The sequence below is a fragment of the Hyposmocoma kahamanoa genome, unplaced genomic scaffold (genome assembly GCF_003589595.1).
Source record: "Hyposmocoma kahamanoa isolate Upper Pololo Valley unplaced genomic scaffold, ASM358959v1 79733, whole genome shotgun sequence".
Classification (NCBI taxonomy): Eukaryota; Metazoa; Arthropoda; class Insecta; order Lepidoptera; family Cosmopterigidae; genus Hyposmocoma; species Hyposmocoma kahamanoa.
The window spans coordinates 1-20275 of NW_020654040.1; the positions used below are offsets into that span (position 1 = coordinate 1).

The 20275-nt window shown below is 36.7% G+C and overlaps 1 protein-coding gene across 1 annotated transcript; it reads right to left on the reverse strand.

Moving 5' to 3' along the window:
• Positions 1-2854: 2854 nt before the first annotated feature.
• LOC113233721 (sodium/nucleoside cotransporter 1-like) lies at positions 2855-19178 on the reverse strand (the record flags this gene model as incomplete). The annotated part of the gene is made up of 7 exons (XM_026468900.1): positions 2855-3218; positions 5455-5614; positions 9770-9863; positions 13525-13686; positions 15679-15768; positions 18200-18336; positions 19054-19178. Coding segments are annotated over 7 exons (1117 nt in total), but the record flags the coding sequence as incomplete, so codon positions are not given.
• Between the last annotated feature and the right edge of the window lie 1097 nt (positions 19179-20275).

A 20275-nucleotide genomic window follows, 5' to 3' on the forward strand; every position in this document is an offset into this window, starting at 1 on the left:
AAGATTCCAGAAATATATTAAGATTATATTTCGTTGCTTCATTCTCGATATAATATTTAACCAGGTAGTTTCCTTAACTTGCTAGGCAACGGTTTTTAGAGAAAAAAAAAATTTTGACGTTGACGCTCCTTACCAGGCATTAACCATTAGCCATTTTCTATCCTCATTCCTTTTTCGTGCGTGGCAACAAGCACACTTCCACAGCTCCGTTAAAATGTCAACGCGAACAAACTTAGAAAAAATCGAATATTGTAAAAGTACTGAAATACTTGGAAAATACAGATACCGAACGTCGTCGGCGTTATAGGATCATAATATCATCAGACGTGTCGGACATTGATCAAGGTAAGATTTTTTCTTACCCTTATAAATAATGAAAATAAAAAATTAAAATATTCATTTTTATCATATACCACTACTTAATACTTCCGCGATGATAATAAATGTTCGCTTTCATTCATCGCAAATGTGAATCTAACCTACATTTAATAAAACATCGGGTTAACTGCGAGTTATCCCCGATAACCAAATCGAATATGGGTGGATGAAAATCTGAATATACTAATATGTGCATTTTACATGATTTATATTAAAACTGCCTCGGGGTTAACTGCGAGTTAACCACAATAATGTAATCGACTGCCAGTCGATTTTAATTTGAACAATATTAGTTCTTACATGCTAATAAGCAAACACTTTTTTAAATAAAATTGCGTCGGGGTTAACTGCGAGTTAACCACGATAATAAAATCGACTGCGAATCGATTTTAATTTGAACAATACTAGTACATACGTGATAATAAGTAAAGTTAATTTTAAATAAATTTACGTCAGGGTTAACCGTGGGTTTACCGCGATTATGACATCGACTACGAGCCGATTTTAATAATTATATTATTCTAAGAAAACTATGTTTAAAATAAAATTAAGTTGGGGTTAACCATGAGTTAACTGCAATAAGAAATCAACTGCGAGCTATTTCAATTTAAATCTCACATACGTACAATTAATAAGTGTTAACGAAACATGACGTAGTTAAAACTCAATTACCTATCTAATGCAATTTTAAGTAAAGTAAAGTATTTATTGCTTCCATGTGTTACATAGGTCTTAAAATTTATATATAGTGTCAACATGACCCTGTTTATTTGCGCCGCAATTAAAAGTATAATAAGAAAATAAAAATAAAACATAAATGAAACATAATAAGAAGTTAACAATTTTTTCTAACTTATATAACTAACAAAATGTAAAACTAGTAATTAAAACAGTAATTGAAAAGGTATTATATTAATTAATTATACTTCAAAAAACTCTTTTAAACTATAATAACATTTTTTAATCAAATGTGCTCTAAGCTGTTTATTAAATAAATTAGTCTGCGATTTGGATGAAATTGTATTGGGGAGTTTATTGAAAATTTTAATTGCCATTACAAATGGTCCTGAGCTGTGCATATTTAATTTCGAGCTAGGTAGCGCAAGTCTATAAAGAAGATCGTTAATGGTTTTAGGTGACAGTCAGCTGCAAAACCAATATGCGGCTTCGCCAACAATACCATTATGTAAACAGGTACGAACACCAGTCTGTAATACCCGGCATTAGTTTATCGCCAGACGATAATAAAAAAGTGCATAACGCAATTAAAAATTTAATTGACTTGGGAGCAGTGACAAAGTGCTGTCCTAGAAAACATCAATACATTTGTAGTACTTTTTAGCCCCAAAACGCAACGGTAGTACTCTATATTGAACATAACATCCTTTAACAAATTTGTAACAAAATACTCATTTTAACATGGAGGAATATCGAATTGCCTCAATATTGATACCTCGCAGGGGTTTCACTGACATCTATCTGCGAAGCAGATCGTAAGTACCACAGATTTTAGAATTTACCTTGTGGTTCGAATGAAATTAAAACCTATGAATTTACTGCTCTGGCATACGGCTTGTCCACAGCATCGAAAGTGTTTACCAAAATCATGAAAGAAGTTGTAATACATTTGAGACAACAAGGATTTAAATCCGTGGTATATTTAGATGATATTTGTTGTATAGCAGTTGATTATGACGATGCATCAATAATGTTAATGCGACCATTAACTTATTGCAATGTTTAGGCTTCATCGTTAATTACGGTAAGTCTGTGTTACCACCATGTCAAGTTTGTAAATTTTTATGATTCAATTTTGATTGATGAAATTTAAGTATAAGTTTACCTTTAGATAAACGTCAAAAAATTTACCATTTACTTTAAAAAATAATGAGGTTACCCCGATGTACTATACGGGAGTACGCTCAATTGATTGGTGTCCTCATCTCAGCTTGCCCAGCCACTAAATACGGTTGGTTATATACAAACTTACTGGAAACACTAAAATTTCTAAGTCTTCAAAAACATGACGGTAACTATGAAACAACAATTTATCTTCCAGATATAATTCTAAGTGACTTGAGTTGGTGGACAGACAATATTTACTCGGCTTCATCGTATATGAGAACCTCAAGTTTTAAATTATACATTATATAGATGCACCGCGCACCGGTTGGGATTCCGTATGTGGCGCGAGAAGCACAGGAGGCCAACGGAAGGTTGTTGAGAAGAAGCACCATATCAATTGCTAAGAATTGCAGTATTCTTATATGATATTAGTATAATCTGATTGTGTTATATTGTTGCGAGTACGCAATAATACGGCGATCAGTTGCATAAATCGCAAGGGTGGGATCCAATACCCCCTTAACGATTTAAGTAAACAAATTTGGCAATGGTGCGAAAAGCACAACATGGCTTTGTATGCATATGTGCACATTATGTAAATACAAAACATAATCGCGCCGATATAGAATTAGTTGACCGAAATCAATTAGATTGGACATAAATTGTCGTACGCCTCAAGAGGTGCATCATAGCTGTGTGATGATGACGAATAAATATATTGATTGATTGAATAATGTATAAATTGGTTGGTGGTGATGTAAAAATTAAAAATAATCATCATACCCATAACCCAAGCCAGTGGTATAAAAATCTTCCCGAAAATCCATTCAAGAGTGAGGTCAGCGAACCCAAGCAGACCCCCGCAGTACCCCAACACCCCGTTGACGAACGCGATGAAGGACACGAACGCTACTATGTTGGCAACTATGTTCAGGAGGAGGGCAATGCCGTTGGTCGCGCCTCGTGTCGCCGCTGACAGCACTGATTGGTCCTCACTGGAATAGACAGGTTTATAATTCATAAAATGGTGAAATAAGGCCACATTTGCAAAATGACAGCTTTTCAGGACAGAGTTCAAATATTCTACCAACGAAGTCTGTCGATAACAACGATGGCCATGTGCTAGTATTACTAGCAATAGACCTCCTTGTGAAAGCGTTCGTCCAGGGAAAAACTGCCACTTTACTTAATTGTGCCGCCTAGCAGTAATATGACCATTACTGCGTTGCTGGCTCCGGTTTTGAAGGGTAAGTGCGCTGGTGAAGTTACAGGCATATGGGACTTGTCAACTTATGTCTCAGGGTGACGAGCACAGTGGCAGTGCCGCTCAGATCTTTGTGACTTAAAACTCTCAGTGGCACTGCAACTGTCATGGACAGACGTGTCGCTTACCACCAGGCGCAAGTTCGTCTCATCACTTGATGTTATTAAAAAACCTACTAGCAATGATCTTATCGTACCTATATATAGTTTTTTGACCAGTAGATTGAAGTCTTTGATCGATAACTTTTTTATACTTAAGACCTTATTATGCGGTTGAAATGCTAACAGCGTAAACCCAATAATGAGTTTCAAACAACGAGTATATGACCAGAAAAAGAGACGAAATAAGGCCATCCATCCCTGGCAACACATCAGGCAAATGGGCTCACTATATCACTGTTAAATATCAACTGTCGTTTGCACTGAAATCACAAATTAGAAAGCTGAAGTAGTACAGCGCCAACAACTGCCCTGTGTACGTATAGGTACGTCTCCGTATATTCCAAAAACATTATGTATTTATTGTAATAAAGATAATATATCTAACAACGGAGGTCTGTTCCATTCGGTGGTATAGGAAAAACAGCAAAACATCTAATTACAACAGAAACGGAATCACATTTAATCGGTAATTAAATATTAAATATGTAATTTTTCAATTTTCCGTCATTGTAGCAGAGCTCAATTTAAACTGGTCGATTTGAAGTAAAACAATTGACGACACCCGTCAATTGTTTCGAATTCAGGCTGGCAGCGCAGTTGTCACCGTAATGATTTGGCAGAATAGTTTTCAAACAAATTAAATGACATTTCGTTTCTATTTCCGGTTATAAACTTGATGGTTTTTTTAAAAATAGAACGTGGTAATTTTGCTAAGTACAACAAGCGACGGCAGGGTAAATAAAAGAAAAGGTCAAATATCCGTTTTAAATAGAACACAAAATTCTCTTTTAAAACCTACGTTAAAAGTTACGCTTTTGACCTACGCTAACGATGCATAGCTAAAATATCATTAAACTGAGTTATGGTTTTTTATGATAAGTATCTCAAAAAAATATTTAGTCACGGTTTAATGCCTGCCGCGGACGGCAGAAATCTTGAACAATTTTAAAATGTTAGCGTAACGCATTTAATTAGTACTTGTATCGATTATTGTCGAATTATTTATTATTATATTAGTAATTATAGTTGAAAGGATTTTTAATCTTAAGTATATTTAAAAAAAATTACGATTGATTTAATCATAATTGCTATCATTTCTGTATTTGATTTAAACAATAATGACATTTAAAAGTATCTAAATTCCTTTTTAAAAGAAGTGCCAACCAATCAAGGATCGGCCTACCAAAAGCCTTAACCAATGAAATCACAGTATTTTAACACACCAAAAAACGGTGGGGCGAAGGTTGATGGTGTGGTTGCAGAAGAAAGTTTATTCAGTCTGCGATCGTATTTCCTAGCCAGAAGAAATACTGTGGATACTGTGTGTTAACGTATATAAAAGTTATCTAATTTATACAGGTATGTACTAATTGTCTCCTTTTCTTGTGTCATTTATTAACAATTCTCATGTATACTATCTACTGAAAAGGGAATAAATTATTGAAAGTGAATTGTATTAATCCGTTTCCTTTCGTGCCTTGACTGCTACCTTAATTACCTAAGTCTTTAGTTGTGAAAATGATAACAAAAAGAATATTCTATAATATAAACATTGAATTTAAATTGTAATGTCATCGCAGTACTGTCTAAATTTGCTTGCTTCGCTGTCAGTCGAACAAACGAAGACTAAAGCGTGAATGACGCTCTGTATACGATTTTAACGCCCTATAAGTTCGGACACTTTTTAGCGCGGACCCGATGTCCATATAATTGTAAGTCAATGCATTTCACCCACTTTTCGTTAACCGTTTTCAATAAAACATGGCAAACGGTAACTCCACAAACTCTTATGTTCTATAGTCTCACCATTCTACAGGTTTTATGTTCTCAACTGTGGTGAGCGACCGCTTGGTCTCAGGCATTAGCAATTTGGACATGCAAATTGCAGCTGGGGCGGACATGACGCTGGCTGTAACCAGGTGAGCTGGTTCTGCGCCGAACGCGATGTACGAAGCGAGGATTGTACCTGGAAATTTTGAGTAAAACAAATTTAAATGGCACATAGCGGTAAAATAACATAATTAAACTCCTTAATATAGCATTTCTCACCTATTCTATTGCTATCTAATTTTAATTATTTATGTATGGCAATTTGTAAAAAAATGTAATTTAGTTTGTGACTGTTGTATTGAGATTGCCGCCAACACTTATAATTTATTGTTTACAATCTAGAACAGTCAAGTCGAATAAGATAAAAATGTGTCGTGAACATAATGTTAGTGTTTCTAATAAATAATAGTAGTTTATGTGACTATTAAATTATTTAATAATGAAAGGCAAAATACGAGTGTCAGTTTGTCACACGAGTGTTTTAATGCCTAATTATGTACAGTTACATATTACACAGCTTTATCTATACACATATTATAAGCTCTATAAGAAGAAATTTGTTTTAACAAAACAATTTATCTTAATGCTGTTCGTAATTTGCGGTTTTTGAACACATCATAGAGGGTTTATGATGTGTGTGTAGATAAATCCAATTTACATTACTCTGGTACGGAATAATTTGATGCATTTACGTTAAATACTACGTGTGATTGTTGTAGCGATTTGTTGAGTGGAAAATTATACTTGAGGATAATATTCGATCGATACTTTTTTTATGTTAGATATATAATATTCATTGTTCCGTATATATTAGTTGATCTACGGGTAAATTCTAAATGAACTGCATTCAAGGTAACTCTATTACTATGTTTAAGCATACTAAATTAATAATTGGTATTCAAAAATAATATTTGATCCTCTTTGTTATCATTGGTATTTTAACGATGATATTTATAACCAGTAAGTATAGCTTTTAATATTGATCTCTTAATAAACCTTGGTTACTTGGTTGTGCCATCTATTCAGTAGGCTAGGTTAGATTAGTAAATGAAAAAGCATCACGAGCCGAGCGAGCTAAGAGCGTGTTGCGGTAGAGACCGCCGAGTGCCAGAAGCCAATTTGCATGCGTTTCCGAACATGTTTTCAGGTCAAATTATTTTTTTATGAAAAATAAGTGCACCTGATGGAAAGTGATGATGAGGTCGACATTGTAGCATGCGCACCTAAATAACGCCTATTCACTCTCGCCTTGAAAAGGTCGAAGTCATAGCGTTCGGGGAATAGGTACGTCCGCAGACAAGGAATTCGACTCTCTAGCCGCTCGCTGTATAAATGTGGAAGCGAACCGCTTCGTCCGAATCCTAGGAATATCCACAACATAGGGGTGGAATCCCAGCCCACGTCTAGTCCCCCGATGATGGTTATCTATGTGTGTATGTCCATAGCACCCGCGACACAGGGTTTCCCTAGTGCGGGGCTATGTTAAGTGTGTGCGTTATTATATAAATAAATTTAAAAAAACTAGTATACAAATACAATCAACATTTACTTTGTTTTAAAAATAAATATAAATTTTATGTCTAATGCTCATTTGTCTTAGTTTAAAGACAAATAAGCGATATAAAACTATCAAAGTTAATTTATACAAATCGAACATTTTTTGCGTTGTTTGCGAACATATTTAAGTATCCTTTGATTTAATTTATTCTATTTAGTCTCAGAGAAAAAGGAAAAATCATTAAAAAAGATGACCGTTTAGATTATTTTGCCTGCTGCTTTTGCAAATTTAAAATGATCATTTAAATATAATATGCCTTTTACGTGTGCTGTTAGAAACTGCATATCAACACATCTCGCATAAGTTTTTTGTTTGGAGTTAAAAGCAAAATGGCGGACCGACTAAAATCAAGCTGCTTGCTTTTAGGCTCAACTCACACTGGCGCACGACGGCGCTTGCATTAGTGCGCTTGGATCACAGTGTGGTCGGCGTCTGACGCCTCACTGCGCTCAAATAACGCGCGTCGACCCGCGAAGCCGCTCGACCACAACCAGGCGTCGACGCGCATCGACACTTGACTCCATATTTGCGTAACACAAATTTGTACCTTAATATTGGGAAAATAGAGATGAATATGCTGTAGGCGAAAAACATGACGCGTCGCGACGCTTCGACTCTGCGCCAGTGTGAATTGAGCCTTACCATTATCTATTCGAAAATGGTAATACTTCTTAATCCAAGACAGTGGACACGATTTTCTCGATTAAAATCAATATGTGTATCGTCTTCAGTGTTTTAGTGGATGCTCGTTACGTATAAATATGGCATGGCGGGCGTAGTGGCAGTGAATCTATGCGACTTAAAGCTCTGAATGGCACTGTAACTGTTATGGACATACGTGTCGCTTACCATCAAACCCACAACATGTTCGTCCCGTCACTGGGTCTCATAAAAAAAAACATCTATACGATAATACTGTTTTGTAAAAAAGTATTATTGTTAATATTTACTCTGTATTTCTTTTCGATGATCTTTATTCGTAATCTGCGATCAAAATAATAACACGATTCGTTTTAATAAAGATAGCGGGTTTATTTTACTACTATCATTTTACTTGTACTATCATTGTTTACTTATCTATTGCTTAATCATAGATATTATTAATTTAAAAATTAACTTTGATGTTGCCCTGGTTACTACAAAAATACCTGCATTAAAGTGTAAGGGCCAGGGGAACCTGGCGGAAGGCAATGCAGAGGACATTAAAGAATGATGGGAATCCAGGGTATTTTGTGTCCCAGTGTTTTTGACGACATGCATTAAAGAGGCTTATCAATACTTGTGATTCATTATCAAAGCAACAGAAAAGCTAATTGATTTTAGCCTAAAGAAGCTGGGGTAATAAAGTTTATTTACGTTATGTTTATAACATTGTCCCGCTTCAGATGTTTGTTCGTAGTAGCAGAAAACTTTGCTGTATTTAACACAACGTTAACACGTTCTGCCGCAATGAAAATGATTAAAAATTCAATCTGAAACAAATGGTCACACTGTTCTCAATTATGACACTGACATTGGCAAGAGGCCTCTTGTCACTTTGTCTCATTTAAATATTATGTAAACATTTTCGTCACATCGTGTTTTATTTTTTACTTTATGTCATTACTATTTAATTGATTATTTGATTAGGTATTATAAAGGTTTAATGTTTTAAGTGTGTATTATAAAATAACCAATATACATATTTCAAGTAGGTAAACGTTCAATCATGCTTAAAATGAAACGTAAGTACAAGAACGTTACCTAATCTCTGGTCGAACTGACTCAATTGCGTTATGTTCTTGCATTTATTCTAAAATACATTGTTTTACAATTTTTTTATTCCCGATTTCTAAAAATATACAAAAATACATTGATAACTAGGCATAAACTAAAACGTAAAATTATACTATCAAAGTCCATGAATGGCTCTTCATTGATTATATAATTATTGGGTCAGCTTTCGCCATCCTTCTTTGTCTATGCATATTTTTAATATTGACCTTACTGCTTGGCGGCAGAAATAGGTAAGGTGGCTGTAGGTACTTCCCAGGACGAAATCTTTCACAAGGAGCTATGACGGATAATACACCTTAAGGACTGACATACATACAATATAATATAACAGTACAATAACCTAAATAAGTAATCTACACGAATTTCACTTGCCGGTGACGTGTGGCGCAATCTGGTGTTAGGTAACCGGCCGCGGAATCACCGATATTGTACAACACTCTCCGTCCAAAAGACCTCCTTCATGAAGGTCGACAGATGGTCGATCGGTACTCTCATTAGCGAGCTCATATGCTGGTCCTATTATTTTTTTTTATAATATCAAGTAACAGGACCAACAAGTTGTGTGCCTAATAGTAAGCTACACGCCTGTCCATAACAGTGGTAATACCACTCAGAGCTTTGAATCGCACCTACTGCCACCTTACACATTTTCGCCGCCAAGCAGTAATGCCAGTATTATTGTGTTCGGGTTTTGAAGGGTAAGGGTGCTGGTGAAATTATAGGCACATGGGACTTATGTTATGTCAACTTATGTCTCAAGGCCAAGTGGCAGCATCACTGAGATTTTTGCGATTTAAATGTCTGAGTGGCACTGCAACTGTTATGGATAGGCGTGTGTGTCGCTTACCCGTGACTTGGTATTACAAAAAATCATACTATGTATGATTTCGTTACTAAAATTCGTTTCGTGGTAATGTCAATTGAGTCTTCTAAACAAAATAAGATGAAAATGCTTACCCGAGACAGTAGCAAAACCCGAGGCCATGACAACGTGTATTTCTGATGGAGTAAGCAGCGCGATGTACGGTCTGATCATCAAGATAGATTCCGACTGGAACAGGCAAATTAATACAGGGTGACATTTTTATTTTACATTTTTTTTTTCTATTTGTTATATAATTCACAGTCTTAACTGGGACCATTCTTTCGAAGCGCGTAAGGGCGCGTTCCCATTATGTCGTGACGACAGATAGTCGTGCAGTTTAAAGTGTCGTGGCTTGTATATTTAAGTGAAGTTGTTCATATCTAGTACAACACTATTAACTGTCGTTCACAACTTTTTTGACGTTACGACGATAGACTGTCGTGACAATGGGAACAGTTAGAACGACAGTCGTCCGACAGTAAATAAAACGTCACGATAAAAATATGACGACAGATAATCGTAGCTTCAAACGATTCCGTCGTGCAAACGACAAGGCGCCTTCCGTGAACCGATAAATTGTCGTCACGATCTAGTGGAAATAGCTAGACACGTCAGCTGTTCAACGATAAAATCAACGTCCACACAGTCACGACAGATAGTCGTGATATGGGAACAGACTAGATGCGATAGTCATCCAACGATAAATAAAACGTTACGACATAATGGGCACGCGCCCAAATCCATAGTTACGGCCGTTTTCGTATGGGTGACCTACAGACTAGTGTTGTAAAACACTCGAGATTTTAGAACTCGACTCCAATTCACAAGACTCGACTCATAAAGACATATACTCCACTGTTTGATATATTACGAGCTTATCGAGTTTTCGAATAGACTCGACATTAGTGCTCGAATCTATTTAATAATAATAATAATGCGCACACACTCATAGCCCCGCACTAGGGAAACCCTGTATCGCGGGTGCCATGGACGCACACATATACAACCACAAATTATTATTATTATTTATAAAAAATAAGTGCGCATTTGACCTCCATCTCACCTGATAGAAAGTGACGAAGAAGTCGAGGATGTAGCATGCACACCTAAATAACGCCTATTCACTCTCGCCTTGAAAAGGTCCAAGTTATAGCGTTCAGGGAACAAGTCTGCAGGCAGGGAATTCCACTCTCCAGCCTCTCGCCATACAAATGTGGAAGCGAAACGTTTCGTGCGAACCCTTGGAATATCCACAACATAAGGGTGGAACCCCAGCCCACGTATAGTCCCCCGATGATAGAAAGGGGAACGCGGAATCAAATTATGTCATTTCATCGCACACGCTCCGTGATATATCCTGTAGAATACTGATAAGCTGGCAACTCTACGATGGTGTTCAAGTCTCTGCAGCTTCACCTCTACTAATTCCGATTCACCGATAAGCCTCTTAACGTGCTTGTCTATTGAATCCAAGGTGGCCAGTTGGTATTTAGCAGAGCCATCCCATAAGTGGCAGCAGTACTCCATACACGACCAGACTTGTGCTTGGTACAGCTCAAGCAACTGTCCCGTTGTGAAGTAACGCCTCACCTTGGAAAGAATGCCGAGTATTCCTGGCTGAATCCTTATTATTATATTATATATATTATATTGAATCCTTTTTGGCCATGGATTCAATATATGTGCCGAAGTTCAGATTGGACGACACGTCTATTCCCACTATGTGAAGACGGTCGGCTATCGGTATGGATATATCATGAAAAGTCGGAGTCAGGTGAAAGTGATTCCGTTTAGTGGAGAAAAGAAACGCCTGAGTTTTGGTAGCATTAAATCTGACAAGATTGGCATCGCCCCAATCGGAGACTGCCTTAAGTGTCAAATTCAAACGACTTACCATGAACTCTCGACAAGACTGGATTTCTTATGCACTGACTCTTGCAATTACATCCAAACTCACGAGAGAAATAAATGTAGGCCATACAAATATTTCTCCAAGTCCGGGGATCGAACCCCAGACCTCTGCGTGGCAGGCCAGCATGGCAACCGTTCGGCCACAGAGGCAGTATTTATGTAACGAGTTGCACTGGAGACTGGTTAAGTACCTACTGAGCGGTGTAGCGGGGTGGTATGTTAAACTGTAGTATAATTAGTGTAATTAGTATAATTACTGTAGTATAATTAAGGATTCATATCTTGTTTTTTAAAATCACCATATTGGGTTTTTGTTTTTTATTTAATTCGTGGGCAATAAGTAGTTGTTCAATAAAATTGCACCCTGTTCGTCGTACTCGAAACTTTGCCGAGTAGAAGTCCTTTCGAGTCGAGTTTTGTTCAAAACTCGTATTAGTTTACAACTCGAGTTCTTTTTAGACTCGAGTTCGTGCTCTGATGACTCAATGCTGACTCAAGAGTGCTGTAGGCCGAGCTATGCAAAATTGAGTCGAGCTCGTAAATGTAGACTCCCGAACTCGAGTTTTTTGCAACACTACTACAGACTTGAGTGTCGATCGCAGCTAGACCTAAAAATGATGGGTATGGAGTGGAATTCCCTGCCTGCAGACTTCTTCCCTGAACGTTATAACTTGGGCCTTTTCAAGGCGAGAGTGAGATGGAGGTGAAATGCGCGCTTACATTTAATTTAAAAAAACCCTGTAGACGGACTTCGAGAGTAGATCATCCACATAATTCGGTCATCTGAATATTTCTATGCTTGTCGCAGATCTTTTTCCTTGGTTTTTTACAGGTTTTTTGGCTGAGTGAAGAAAAAGTTTCATAGATTTCTCACAGATCTACGCCAAAAAAATCGTTAAAGATCTGTAACAAGTAAGTACATGGAAAATTTCGTAAAAGCTGCTGGTTTGTTCCGTAGCTAGGAGAGCGTATGCCGAAGACGCTGGTTCGAATCCGGCCGGATCGAAGGAATATTTCTTATGGTAATTATAAAAAGACATTACATAGCTAATGCGGAAATTGTCCCCTAAAAGTACACTCACGGAGCTTTCTGTTTTGCGTTTTGCATTTTCATGTGACAAAAACACTTTGCATATGATCACATTTGTGGTTTTCTTATACCAATGGTATAACATCTCGATTATTCAAATGAACACTACGTCAATTTATTTTTTGGACCTGGGGGTCCATTCAGAACCCTACGATAACTCAGTTGTTTTTCATTTTTATTCCCAACACCCGAATCGAACGTCAAACTGTCGTATTCGAAACGGAACCGAAATGACGTCACACCCGTACAATTACTCGAACTTCTCGACCGGCAAGGGCTACAAACATTATTCAGAACATAGTTATCGAATGAAAGTTACCGAACGTCCTATTGTTTCCAAAGCAAGAATGTAGTATGGAAATCTCTTATTATTTTAAATAAAGTGTGGATTTTGTTCAATTGCATTAATTTATTTTAATGCAAGACTTAATGCATTTCTATATATTAGGCCAACATTTATTAAAATGATTTTCATTTTTCTTATAATCTATATCACCGACTAACTCCGTAAACGCTGTTGGATAACGATATCGTATTTGAATACTAATCGAACGTTTAATAGCTCGGAAAATGCCCTTCGATTCGAGAACGTTATCTAACTGTACGATTTAGTTAAAATATCGAAGAGTTCTGAATCGGGGTCCTGTTCTGTTTATATTTTGCTTTTTGTTTCTTTTTTTTTCCATAAAATTCGGGGTGCATAATATTAATTAATAAATATGGCGGTTTAGAAAAATAACAGAAAATGTCCAAAAAATAACGTTGGCGTAGTTGCAGTAGTTGGAGGTGTCGATTCTGTGCTCAACAATCGAGTAATATTTGTAAATAAATGTTTCAAAAGCTCACCATCCCTAAAAATACATTGCCAATGCAGATGACACTCTCACACACTGTGGTGGAAGTAGCGCTTCTCAATAGACGTCCTAATGTTAGGCAGAACCACTGAAGGGCGCCCCAGAAGAACAGAACTTCTACCAGCATGCTGAAGAAGAAGATTACTGGAAGTGACTGGGGAACAAAAATTAATATATTGATCACATTTATTACATATCGGTGGTAGAAATTTGAAATGTCGTAAGGGACATTTTGTCGTAAGGGAAAAGGACCTTTACGTTGTAGTAAGGAACATTTTCCATTACGACAAAATATTCCTTACCACATTTCAAATTTCCACTGTCGATTTAGAGCGAAGATTTTTTACTTTTTAACCGACTTCAAAAAAGGAGGAAGATCTCAAGTTTTTTGTCTGTGTGTTACGCGATTATTCCGGCTTTTGTGGACCGATTTTGATGATTCTTTTTTGTTGGAACCTCAATATTGGTTCCTTTTGATGAAAATATTTCACTTCTAAGATTGGCAAACTGAGGGATGAATGCGGTTCGTGCACTTTCTGGTAACCGATTTCAATAAAACATGGCAAATAGGATATATTTGGCAAAAATTGCGGTCGTTTTTTTTATAAAAATTATGTTTTGATGAATTGAATATCGAATCCGGGACTTCTTCTAGACAAGAAAGTCCTGGCAGGACTAATTTGGGAAATTAACTTTTGTAAAATTGGTTTTGGTCTGGATGTTCTGGGCAGGGCCCCAGAGTGAATTCCGTAGCTCTGTGCTCACAGTACAGGGTATTATTCACGTCATTTGCTCGAGGTTACGCGATAAGTGCCTACCGCTGAGTGTATCGCCGGCAGTGCAAGCGCTCAGATAACCCTAGCGCATTCGGTTCCGCACGACTGCACGCAACGGGCAACGTTATTTTCACCTCTGCGAGCGCGTGTTTCGGTTCCTTTTTGTACATAGTAAGCGCCTGGTGTCATGAGTCAGATTTCGTAGGCTATTATAGCGTAGGTGTTTTCGATTTTGTATGAGAGTGATGTATCTGTCACGTACTAACTGTTCAGTATTCTGTGTTTATACTATCTAATACTTTTAAGATCTGTTTGGTAGGCATTTGTGAACCGATTTCGATGATTATTTTTTTATTGGAAAGAGGGTACTTCAGTATTGGTCCTATTAAAATTTTTCAGAAAATATTCCACCTCTAAGGCTCAACTCACACTGGCGCAAAGTCAAAGCGTCGCATCGCGTCCTGTTTTTCAACTACGTCAACAACACGGTCGCGCGACGACGCTCGCATTAGCGCGCCCGGATCACAGTTTGGTCGTGTCAGACGCTTCACGTGCGCAAGTGACGCATTTTGACGCACAGCGACGCGCAAAACCGCTTGACTTTAAGAGGGAGCAGAGGAAAAATTCCTAATCTTCGATTTGATTTTAGAGGGGTATATCCACTTTAAAGTTAAAAATAAAATATTGTAAGAGTAAACTACACGATATATTCAAGCATAGACATTAGTAGAAACATAAAACAATAAAGTTTCCTCGATAGATAAAAATCACGAAATGACCTCTAATTTTCACATTTTTTCGATTCATCCTCGAAATGCTACAGGTTATTAGGACAAAAATTAGATAATTAATTATATTTATGTATGATCGACAACTGTCACTACGGATTTTTTTTAATCCCTTTAGTTTTAGAGTTATTCCGCTGAAACGAATTTGGTATTTTTAATGCGCAAAATTCAACATCTCCTGGCGCATGTCACGCGAACTTCAGGATATATTATATATATATATATATCTCACAAATGTGGGCGGTGCCAACGTCAAAACTTTTTTGGCATGCTCCCCCTCCCTCTTAACCAAGCGTCGGCGCACTTATTTGCACAACACAAATTTGTGCCTTAATAATCGTAAAATAGAGATGAATATGCTATAGGCGAAAAACATGACGCGTCGCCACGCTTCGACTCCGCGCCAGTGTGAGTTGTGCTTAAGTTTGCTACCGCAAACTAGGGGATGAATCCTGTTTCGAGCACTTTCCGATAACCGATTACAATAAAACTTGGCAAATAGATGTAATTCCACGATCTTCTGAGGTCGGTTTGTTTTAAATAGAAAAGTTATTTAAGAACAAATTAACCTTGTGAACTTACACTGAAAGCAAATACTTGCTCTGTCCTCACAAGTAACGTGCCAAAGGCAAACTCTGCGCCGTCGGTGCCATACGATAGGAATGTCGCCACCTAAAAAGGGAGATTATTTATTTATTGTCAAAGGCTAAGATTATTCGCACTGTTAATATATAATAGTATATTAACACAAAAAGTGTACTTTTTCAGAATCGATGAAAAACAAATTACTCACTTCCCCGGAAAGATTATTAATATTGTATGTATAGGTTAAAGTCTATTACAGACATGTAAACAATTCGTCAACTATATTTGAAAATGAAAGGGAAAACATATTTTCATATTTTTGTGTAAGAACCGTTTTATTCAGAACTAGGTCACAAAAACTTTGTCTCATATCGAGTTAAGTAGCTATCTTTTTATTATTTCTCATAATATTGTTGCGACTGTTGTCTTGACGTGTAAAGATTCAAGTTTTGCGTTCAGCAATAACATAATTTTGAATTTCACATATTTTGAGTTACAACACTATTGCAATAGCTGTGCGATATCATCTGTTACAAATTCCGTGCATACATTTCACCATTGGTGTAATAAAGCTATATCTGCAAAATAAAAACAACTTTTCAAGGGAGCGGTTTGAAGATTCTACGAAATAAATTAGTAGATAACTTTTTAATACTAATAATTTTTATTTAAGATACAGATATAGACAGAAAATAATTAAAAATAAATAATAGAAATTAACAATAGGTATTCTTGTCACCAGCCCTTCTGGGCGACAGGAAACCTGGTCTAATAGCACAATATCAAACACGTTACAGCCTCCGACATGGTGTTCAGAAGGCTGTTACCGTTGCCACGCATCCTGTTCATGGTCGATATTTACCGAGCCAACAAATTATATAACGAAGATTATTCAAGTTGATAAATGTTGGTACCTGTCTAACAACTTATAATGAAATGAAATAAATTGTAAATAATTATAATAAATTCTTATTGTTTCTTATAATGAATCGTCGGATTCTTCTCCATTTAGACAGGAATCATCACTTGAAGCCTCATTAAAAATCAATTATTAAATCTAGAGTACACAAATTGTCAAACGCAACATCACGATTTCAATCAGACAATATCTTCTTTTCTTTCTTCTTTTCAAAACTGGGATATCACTAATGGATTAGAATTCCAGCTGTCAAAAGTTAATTAAATTTTTGGACGGAGTATATAACAGGTGGAACAGTGTTATATATTTTCACGCCCGCTTTGAAAATTAGCAGCTCGCTTTTCTTGAATTTATACCGAAAGTTTGAAATTCCATTTGTCGCCAGTGGCAACAACATCATTTTATCACCACCTGGTAACATATGGGTTTTTTCCCATTTTTGGCCACTGGGAACAAAGCCAGTAGTGCCTGGGAAAAAGCGGTTAAAACCCTTGACCGCGCACTTAAGTTAATATAACGAGGCGAGTGAGAGGCTTTGAAGTAGTAATGCGTCTCTTTCTAATAGAGAGTTTATTCATGTTTCAGCCAGCCATATTGTTTTTAACTTTTTCATTTTTACAGAAAATGTGGCCGCTTGTGGATGACCAAAACTACTAATATTATTTCATAATACAAATTAGTATATTTATTTGATATGCTACTTCATAATAGAAGGTTTCGTTGTTGATATATATATTTTGTATTATTACAGTAAAATCATATTACCTTTAAGCTAATTTTATTTAACCAAAATTTAAAAAAGTTAATAGACTGGACACTACTTAGATGATTTTATTTAGCGTTGGCAACTTGTTAGACAAGGACAGACCACTACTTCGAGCTATCTCACGTGGCTCGGTTTTTTACTTTTACTTAAAATAAACCTTAACATAACCCAAGAGGTGTAAATTTGTAATATTGGTATATCGAAGTGCGCGATCCAGTTTATGAAATATATAAATTCATGTTATAACCAGGACTAAGAGTACAAGATGTAAGATTGTTACAATATTAAAGTTAATACCAGTATATTACTTACTGTTTATTTAAACACAAGAATAAGTTTTCTACTATGTTTTACTACCCTGATTTGTTTTTTTGCGAAATTACCACTCTACTTAGTTTGATATATGCAAGAGGTTGACAGGAGATGTCGTTTTAGGATTTGTAATATTGATTTTTAACTAAAAAAAAATTTCTTTGTGTTCCACCTTTATTATATATTTTTTATATAATATCAAGTGACTGGACGAACAAGGCGTGCGCCTGATGGTAAGCTACACGCCTGTCCAAAACAGTTGCAGTGCCACTCAGAGCTTTAAATCGCAAAGATCTTATAGGCACTGTCACTGCGCCCGTCACCCTGAGACGTAAGTTGACAAATCTCATGTGCCTATAATTTCACCAGGACCCTTGCCCTTCAAAACCGGCAACAGTAATGCTGACATTACTGCTTGGCAGCAGAAATAGGTAAGGTGGCAGTACTACCCTGGACTAACTAAAGTTGTGATAGATCACAAGGAGCTCTACTGCTACTTACTTATAATTATAAGTTTTTACCTTATCTGAAAAGCACTGTAGTGCTAACCTCCCAGGATCCCATCGGATAAAAATAACGCCAAAGAGGAACTGGATCAACAACCCCATCAGCACGGTGCGCCAGCGCACACGGCCGGGATGTGACGAGAACACGAAACCTGGGCGGAATTTCGTTTTACGCATTTAGTAACGTAATTACAGGAAGTCATTATCATTTATATTTTTTAATTTTAATTTTCTGTTTTGTTTGTGAGTTTGTTTCGTAACTATTTACTTATATTTTACGTTTCAATGCTTTGATTATGTGTTTTTTCTCTTCGTTTTTTTTTTCATTTGTGCTGTCATTTGTGGTAAGTAAATAAATACAATATTTAACCGACTTCAAAAAAAAAGGAGGAGGTTCTCTATTCGACTTCGATTTTTTAATATGAATGTTACGCGATAACTCGTTTGTGAACCGATTATGGTGATTGTTTTTTGTTAGAAAGAGATACCTCAGTGTTGGTTCCAATAAAATTTGTAGAAAATATTCCACCATTAAGGGTGGCAAACTAGGAGATGAATGACTGTAAAGGTCGGTTTTTTTAGTACTCTGTACTGACATTATCTTTCGTTTATGATCGTTGTGTAGTTTGCCAATTTGGCCGCCAAAATTATCGGGCAGCCTGATTAGTAACACTGGTTATTAGGGCTTTACATTACCTATGTGTCATAATAATTATGCGTATAAATAAATACGCCAAACTATTTATGCGAATTTAGAATTTAGTTTCAACTTTTATGTCAATTCTTAATTTTTCGCATATCTGTAATGCCAAATAACATAATGCCCTTTAATATAGTATCCTGTATTATAACTATCAACAATCACTTACCCAACAACAAAATTAGTATAAGCCCAATCAGGGAGATGAGCCTCTCTGGTTTATCCTTGGTGTCCCAGTACAGAAAGAAGATGAGCACTGCGAGAATCGCCAGGGACAGCACCCAACGTGACCATCTGAATTTAATTACATCCATTAAAGTTTCTTTTTTATATATCAAGTGACGGGACAAACTAATCGTGCGCCTGATGGTAAACTATACGCCTGTCCATAACAGTTGCGGTGCTACTCAGAGCTTTGAATCGCAAAGATCTGAGGGGCACTGCCACTGCGCCCGTCACCCTGAGACATAAGTTGACAATCCCAAAATTGGAATACTGTAATGCTGACATTACAACTTGGCGCTTGGCGGCAGAAATGGATAAGACGGCAGTACTTCCCATGACGAGAGGATCTTTACTGCTAATAAAGTGAATGCTGTCAGAAAATTCGGAAATGTTTTGGTCATTTTCGTCATCATCAGCCTATCGCAGCCTAGTGCTGGACATGGGCCGCTCTCAATGAGCGCCATTTCGCCCGATCCTCAGATTGTCACATCCATCTACTGTCAGGAAGCTTTCACACATCTGGCCAGAGGGAGTCCTACTCTACATTTACCGCGCCGTAGTCTCCACTCAAGAACTCGCTTCCTCCATCGCTTCGATATAATCTTCGAATAAATGAGTGGATTTTTTTACACAACATGAGTACACTATAACTATGCAGGTATACAGACACTATGGTTTTAAACTAAGCGTCCCATTACTCAAACACATGAACTAAAAGAATAATATTTGGTTAGGCATGACGATACAAAAGTATAATCATTATAAACTTAACTACAAACTAATCACATCACTTTCTTTATCCTAGAAACGGAAGTACAATTTAGATCAATTTCACTCTGATATACAGTGTTATTCCTCGTGATAAGAAACAATGCAGCCTCAAATTTGTGCGACATCTTGGCCTATGGAAGAGCCTATTACTACCAGATCTCGGCAATTGTCGCGGGATAAGGAATTCTATTTTAGAGAGCAGACCAGGGCAATCGATAATGCCTGAGACAATTCTTTTGATAAAGGTCAGATCAATCAATTTTCTACGTGTTTCCAGTGTAATACAAGTGTGCCATCTAAAATGTTACAAACAATTCTCATATGATGCAAGTTTCGCAGTTAATTTGCAAGTCAAAGTCAAAGTCAAAGATTATTTATTCCATAGGTAAAATAAA